The 7,982-nt window shown below is 35.8% G+C and overlaps 1 protein-coding gene across 1 annotated transcript; it reads right to left on the reverse strand.

Annotated features, from left to right (window-relative positions):
• Nucleotides 1-145: 145 nt before the first annotated feature.
• cwc25 (CWC25 spliceosome associated protein) lies at nt 146-6,993 on the reverse strand. The gene is made up of 9 exons (XM_086176853.1): nt 6,823-6,993; nt 5,814-5,986; nt 5,494-5,730; nt 4,755-4,824; nt 3,725-3,861; nt 2,858-2,930; nt 1,845-2,029; nt 1,010-1,177; nt 146-899 (listed from the first exon to the last, which is right to left on the reverse strand). The coding sequence occupies exons 1-9, from the start codon at nt 6,838-6,840 to the stop codon at nt 788-790; spliced, it is 1,173 nt and encodes a 390-aa protein (XP_086032979.1). The 5' UTR covers nt 6,841-6,993; the 3' UTR covers nt 146-787.
• Nucleotides 6,994-7,982: the final 989 nt, after the last annotated feature.

Below are 7,982 nucleotides of genomic sequence, written 5' to 3' on the forward strand. Positions count from 1 at the left end.
CCTGACACACACACACACACACACACACACACACACACACACACACACACACACACACACACACACACACACACACACACACACACACACACACACACACACACACACACACACAGTTTGAAGGGGAAAAAAATGCCACAAGAAATATGATTCCAAGTACTTTTAAATGAGCCAAAATTAGTTGTGCATGTCTTAAAATTTGCAACGTTGCCATCGACTTTTCAGGTGAAACGGTAGTCATTACATTTATCTACTGGTACAGATATGGGTAAATTGACCAAATGAAAGTCTTTAACTGCAGATGGACAATCGCAAAATGTAATGTCAAAATTAAAACAGGTCCAATTCTTGGATTCATAATGAATTTTGTGTAAAGAAGCTATTGACAATGGCATTCATTCATGAATATACAAGGGCGATAGACAGTAACACAATAGCAGCACAAATTAGTTTGAGCTCTGGGAAAATGTGCTTGAATTCCACTTGCCCAATGGGTTAACAGAAATTGATATACGGTATTACAAAAAAAAAATGAATAAAATCAGATCATATAATGTTAACACAAAAATTCATTTTTGGGATACAAAGGGATATACTTTGCAGACAAAACCATGTTGTGTTTATCTCATCTATGACCTAAGTAACAAGAATGGAATCCACTATTAAAAATCAAAGTTATTGATGGCTTGAAGACATTATCTTACTAAAAAAATCCAACCAGGCGCCACCTTAGAACATCAGGTGATATACAGTTGGTGTGTGAGTCAATCAAATGATGGGTGCATTTTCATCTCTTCATGAAGTTGTCCAGAGAAGCAGGTGTCCTCTGAATGGAGTGGATCTTCCTCTTCACTCTGTCCTCTAAAGAGGAGGTGGAAGCACTCTCCAGCTTCATGTCACTGCAGAAATGTTGGTGATAGTTAATGTTTATGTTCTCCTGCCATAAAGAAACTGAACCAAGTGTAGTTACAGAAACATATACTTTGATTATCTGTGCTTAGATACTTACAAGATGAAACCGGAGTGATGGTCACACTTGGCATTTTGTTCCTGTTGCTTTTCCTGTTCATCTTGCCTCTTGTATCGTCTAACCTTGTTCTCTCGATCCTCCTCCCTCTGCTTGGCTGAGTCCATCATCTCCCTCCTCTTCGTCTCCAGCTCCTTAGCAGACAGTTTTCTGCATGACACACAAGAGCATGAAAAAGATGGATTCAGTCCACGTGGGGATGAGAGAAACACTGGGTAAAAGAGATAATTATATTTTAAAGTGTTTAAATATTGGGGTGGCGTGGTTTAAGGTGGAAGAGTGTTTGTCTTAGAACCAAAAGTTCCCATTTCGATTTTGATTTCTAAGTCCCTCTTTGTCTATTGATGTGTTGCTGAGAAAGATATCCCCTTACCGCTCCCTTGGTGCTCCCCATTGTTTATGATTTATCCATGATGGGTTAAATGCAGATGACTGATAAAGTTATCAATGTATTTTTTTTTTCAAACAAATGTTTGGCTCCATTATTATAAGACTTTCTTAAGAATATTAACACACAAATGTCTCAGACACATCACCTGATATTTGGCTGCATTAGTATAAGACTTTCTTAAGAATATTAACACACAAATGTCTCAGACGCATCACTTGAAATCTAAAAAGGAGGGAGGAATTTGTTGCCCCTTTCTCTTTCAAATTAAATCTAATCAACCAAAGTCTCAAAGACAAATGCTTTTTTTGTTGTTGATTACTATTATCCCATACATTTTGTGACCCTTACATACATCATTCAATTTCTTAGATACGAGCTTATTACTTGCACTATACAGCATAGTGGCTAGACTTGCTCATGTCTTACTTGGACACATGGTTCCTTGGTCTCTGATATTGTTGTGTCTTTGACTCTTGGACCTTCGTGTTGGCTCTCTGAGAGGGGGAATATCTCTCTCTCTTGCTCTGATGAGGAGATCGACTCCGGCTCCTTTCACGATCTCTGGAGTGACTGACCGCAACCAAGGATGAGTTCTGTCTGCCTGCTGGGATCTGAGAGGGGAAAACTTCAATTAGAGGACATTTTATTAACATTATCACACACAAGATGAAGTGCAAATATACAAAAATGGGAAAATTAACTGGGACTGATGCAATGGATGGAGACATGAATTGAAACTGAAACCATGTCAAAAATAGTTTAACATTGTTAATCTGGGGACTATATCAGGGATCAGTTCTGTGATCTTTCTTGTTTGCAGTGGTGAAGGACATGCTGAAAGATGAGGTTAAACAGAAATCTCTATGGACGACAATGAAAATCTAGAGAGATGTACTGTAGGTATGCCGTTGAAGGTAGGCTGTAGCAAGACAGACTAAATTTGTGAATGAGAGGGACCAAAGTGGAAGTGGAATGGTGAGGCTACCAGGATTTGAGATATAAAAGCTGAAGGATTTTAAGATTTTTAAGAGAGCACTACCGGGGACTCCCTTGTTCTACTGGGAGACTTCAACACTCACGTGGGCAACGACAGTGCGACTTGGAAAGGCGTGACTGGGAGGAAAGGCCCTCCCAATCTGAACTTAAGCGGTGTTTTATTATTGAACTTCTGTGTTCGATTATCCATAACAAACACCATGTTCAGGCATAAAGGTGTCCCTATAATCTTGCCTTATCTTTAAGCGCTACTAAAGTTGCTTTACTATCCAATTAGAAAATTCAGAATAGATATGACCTTTCACGGAACATTTTAACTTGACAGGGATTCATAAAGGACAAACAATATGACATGATTGAGTGAAAACTAAGATTAGGTCAAGAAATACAATCATGAGTAAGATAATCCAAAACAGAATGAATATGTTAACTTTCACACTGACCTGCAGGCCATAGCCTGGGGGATGCTTCTGTCGATAGCTACTGTTTCCCGAAGGTTCTTCGTGATAATTTGACCTGTAAGTAGATTTACTGAGTAAGTTTGGATTCTCTGTATGCCAAGATGATTACAGTTAATTAAATTACACTAACACATATTTTAGCCATGAGCAAAACTCCACTGACTCATTTAGTAATTAAAAGAGAAAGCATATCTTTGCTTCATCACTTCTCTAAAGGCAGGATTTCCACCTGCTGCAGCAAATGTACGACATAAGTAAAGAATTTACTCTCAAAAGGATAATCACTAAACATTTCACTGATTTTAGTAAGGGGTGTTGCAGATTATACAGATTAACATTTAATTCAAATTTTAAATAGGTTTATATACCATAGTATTGGTTGTATAGCTGGAGACTGCATTGCTATAAAGAGAGAATAAACTGCAGATTGATAAGTATTTTTTTTTCTTTTTAATATCAGCATATGACATTGATTAGATTACTTTGTTATATATATGATATATGATTTATAGGACACCATATTATAAGATATAAGATAAGATTTTCATGACAGCTGACACTGATATTGTGTTGTTTCTAATATCTAATGTCTTCCCAAACTTTGAATTTAGAGGCTTTTGATATTTGGTTGGTTTTAAGTCTAACATTTCAACATCAACAGATTTTCATATCCAAAGAGCATGTTTCATCATCATTAAGTATTACCATATTTAAGCACAGTAAAAAAAATGAAAATTGAACAATTACAATTTTTTTTTACCCACAACAAATTTTGGTTTCAAACTGGTAAAATATCAATCATTTTACTGTTTTACTGTTGTTGTAATTTTATAAAATTGCATCCCTCACCTGTATTTTTTATCATCTTTCTCATCTGAGCTTGAACTTGAGCTCCTCTTCTTGTGCTTTTTCTCTTCTTTCCTTCTCTCTCTCTTCTCCTTCTTTTTCTTCTGTTTCTTATTTTTCTTCTTTTGACTTTGCCGCAACTGTAAAAGACAATAAATCCTCAGCCTGGTGTGATGAACAACAAAAATGTAAAACAATTCCCCTTTTTTTACATTAACACCACAGAGTCTAAATTTCTAAAGTGAATATGTAATTAATCATTAAATAGATATACAAAGAATTTATGCAGCATATATTTTAGCTCGTTTCCTGGTGATATAGAAGTTTCTTTGGATGTCAAAAACAGCTTTGTGGGTGTTCCACCGTGTTTCTGTCCCTGCCGGACATCTGCATGTATACACTCATTCCAAACCTATTAGCTTTTCAACCTGGCATAGAAAAATGTTCCAAAAATCCAGCCATCTCTGACTTGAAGGAGGCAATTTTGATTGACTCATCTCATTTAAAATGATCACTCTCTCAATCGTGCAAGGGTTATTGAAATCAAACTACTTAAGAGTTGCTGTGGAGGAGACAATATTGTAGAAAGAAGTGCTGCAAGCCTAATCCTGTTCAGTTCTTACAAAATGCTGAAATTCAACTTGGAGAAATATCTATAATCCTTGCACTATTATTAAAGTACAAAAGTACAATCCTTGTATACAAATCAGCACATACGACTGTTTACATCAATGAATGGTTGAAGTTTGACCAAAAAAATTATATAAAAACAATAATGATAATAAAAAATAATATAAAAACAGTAAACCAATGGCCAAGTTAAGGCCTCTGTATCATTTCTTAATCTTTGAAGGACTTTTTACGCCTAATAAAATGATTCACCCACTTTGTAGTAGCAAGTGCATTGTGTAGTGACCCATGTGATAGAGGAAAAAAACATTTAAACATTTTTGTACACACTAATGTCATATTTGCATACGTTATGTATTTAGACAAAAATTCAAACATTCAGAAAACAGAAATATTACTCAACCATTTCTTTGATTTTTTTCATTTTGACAGGGTTTGTCAAAACTTCTCTCTTCCTTGCTTCTTCACGCTTCCTTAAAAGCACAAGAAATAATGATGAATCACTTACCATAAAATATCAAGTCAGTTACAACAGGGTTCCCATTCTTTGAAATTATTTAAAGGACATTGATTACCTGAAGTACATTTTTTTTTTCTTATTACATTAATTAATCAACTGATTAAGCCTACAGAATAGTGTTTAACTTGTTTAAAAGTTGCAAAATAAAGGAACATTTGACTGACGATTGTAATGCAAATTTAGACATGTTACATGTCTACTTTCTCAGAGACAGGAGCATGTGGCTGCATAAGGAAACTACATCACACTCGCAGACCAGCACTAGCAACACTCTTCCTTTAAAAGTCACTAGTTTTTTCCTGCAAACTGTTTCTTCAGAAAAAAAGCCCTTACCAGGGTCAAAAAAATGTAAACACCGTGGAGGGGACATACAAATTTGACTGATTGATGACTTCAAGTAAAAGGGAATACTGGCTACAAGCAAAGAAGTAATGTCTAGATGTTGCTCACTAAAGAGGCGATGACTTTTAATGTTATAATGGGCTTTTTCAAGACAATCTGTCTCCCCAAACCTGCACCCCCCACTTTCCATTTTTTCCATTACTGAACAATAGGTAAATCTTTTTCAGATTTTCCAAGACAAACAGGAACCCCATGAAATATACAGAAATAAATAACTTACCTAATTTCCAACAGTGGGTCTTCTCTGATCTTGGTGGCTATGTCCAGGCTAGAGGCAGGGGTATTGATGTTGAAAATTGACCCTGGTAGGAGGCCAGTCTGTGCTGATGGCCCACTCTCTGGCTCAGCATATTGATCTGTGATCTGCTTGTCAATGGGACGTCCAAGCAGATACTCGTCTCTGGATACCTGACCAGCCGGACCCTGGTACATCCAGTCTAAACGGTCATCCTTTTTCCTGTTGATGAAGAATGGAGTATCATATGTAAGATATAATGGATACACTCATGACATCATCTTATAGAATCTCTAGGAGCTGACTTGATGGCGCCTGATTCCTCAGCATATCTTGTCATTTCTTCTCGGGCTCGTTCCTCTTTAAGCTCTTTCTGAAGCTCTTCAATCTTCTTGCATTCTGCCTCGTGTTTCTGCTCAGCTTTCCATACACGCTCAATGTTTTTCATCGTCTGGGGATGCCAGCTCTTTTTCAGGTTCTGGACAAAGAGGAAATTATTAACAAGGCATATCAAGGAATATTGACCAGGTTTCCAATTTTCCAAGGCCATCTTCCAAGGCATATTAGTAGCAACCCGGCTGGGTTGATGGCCATTAATATGTACAACTAAATTGAGATGACAATCCAATTTAAGGCCTCTGAAGTTCATTAGCTAAGTAATTAACTTAAGTAATTGACTCTACCAACCAGTAATCAGAATATGAACACTTACTTTGATGCACTGAAAATATAAACACTTTTTTTAAAAGTACGCATATCTACCAGTTGAATGATTGACTTATTGTAGATCTCAGTGAACCCACATAATTAAGGGAGGCAGAAAAAGGACTTTTTAAACTTGTTGATTTTTATGTTTAATTTTAACATTCGAAATGCCAGTAAAGAGAATCTGTTTACATGAAGGTGATTCAGTTCGAAGCCAAATATTTATCCAGTCTTCTTTTCCTTATGGCTTTTCCCTTCAGGGTTCGCCACAGCGCATCAACCTTCTCAATCTAACCCTATTCTCTGTATCCTCCTCTCTCACACCAACTAATTTCATACTACGTCCATAAATCTTCTTCAAATGGATATCCAGTGAATAGATTATGCAACAAGTATCAAAATCGGACAGATATTCTTTTGAAATAATTACCAGAAAGGGTAAACTATATAAGCTAACATTAATTGTAATGATATCACAACCGCTTCCAACACGTCATGGGTAATAAACAACTTCTGTGCTTAGGAGAATTAAACGGTGAAGCTACAAGCACATATAGTCGAGGTCTTGTGTTCTCGACGAAATACGACATCGCTGTTGATAAGACTTACCAAGTCGCCGCCCCCCATCTTTAATAATCGTTTTAATTTCTTGTTATGTTAAATTCAATACAAAGGGATACTGAATAAAAAAACGTCCTTTTACTCCACGGACAGGAAAAGCACCTAAACGCTGAAAACAAAGTCTAGTAACTATTTCCTGTATGACATCATTCTGTTTCCGGATCCGGTGTCAATTCTGACCAACGAAAACTGCGACTCGTCGTAGAAACCCGCCCCGCTACATAGACCGAGAACGGCACAAAATCTTCTTTTTTCGGCTTTTCCCTAACATGTGCTGTTCCTCTGACAGAGGAATATCATCAGGATATGTCATCAGGACCACCTGCTTTTCCACTCTTCATCCTCTGCAATGCCTTCCTCATTCATTTTTACTAGTTTGTGCTACTACAAACGTCTACGTCTTTTACCCTTGCCTCTTTCATTTTCCATTGAACGGCACGAAATGTGACTGAATTAATTTTATAAGGAGATGCCATTAAATTAGATTTAAAAAACTATAAATAATAAAAATAATGTACAACTAGGTGGTGGAAAATATAACAATAATAATAATAATAATAATGACAATAATAATAATAATAATAATAATAATAATAATAATAATAAAGGATTCGTTAATCAAAAAAAAACGATGACCCAAATGAAACCCAAGGCAGTGAGGAAGTATACAAAAAGTAAGTTTCACACATTTTTTGTAGTTGTTTTATTTATTGTTATATCTGTTTTTTTTTAATTGGTTCTTCTTGATAAAGCGCAATAACAGATTACATAAATGTTATTAGACTTGATATATAATTTACCACCATTTTTTGCATTCATTTAAACATCATTCCATGGTTAAATCACATACAAAATAATAATAATAATAAAAAAGTACATCTTGTTTTAATGGCCACTATAAAATAATTCATAATCTACAATAATCACATAATCACACAGCCATGAAATACTAACAGTCAAAACACAATGAACAAAAATATTGTTTTCTATTTCTTAACCTCTAGACACATTTCAAGCAATATTTAAGTAAGCTCTAAACTGTAATGTGTGTGAAAGTTTATATAGATACTACCAGTGTTTCAAACTCCCGAGTGCAGCTTCTAAACCATAGTTGATCACATACAGTTTTTTGCTATGGTTGACTAACA

Source organism: Fistularia commersonii, chromosome 29 (assembly GCF_037954325.1).
Source record: "Fistularia commersonii isolate RoL2024-O1a breed Wild chromosome 29, RoL_Fcom_v1.0, whole genome shotgun sequence".
Lineage (NCBI taxonomy): Eukaryota > Metazoa > Chordata > Actinopteri > Syngnathiformes > Fistulariidae > Fistularia > Fistularia commersonii.

What these genes read in the sequence shown, in the direction of transcription:
- cwc25 (XM_086176853.1), bottom strand. An exon ending in TGAAAAAAATCAAAGAAATG is followed by an intron (nt 3,862 to 4,754) that starts GTTGAGTAATAT and finishes TGTCTTTTACAG; the next exon opens with TTGCGGCAAAGTCAAAAGAA. An exon ending in CATCACTCCGGTTTCATCTT is followed by an intron (nt 900 to 1,009) that starts GTAAGTATCTAA and finishes ACATTTCTGCAG; the next exon opens with TGACATGAAGCTGGAGAGTG.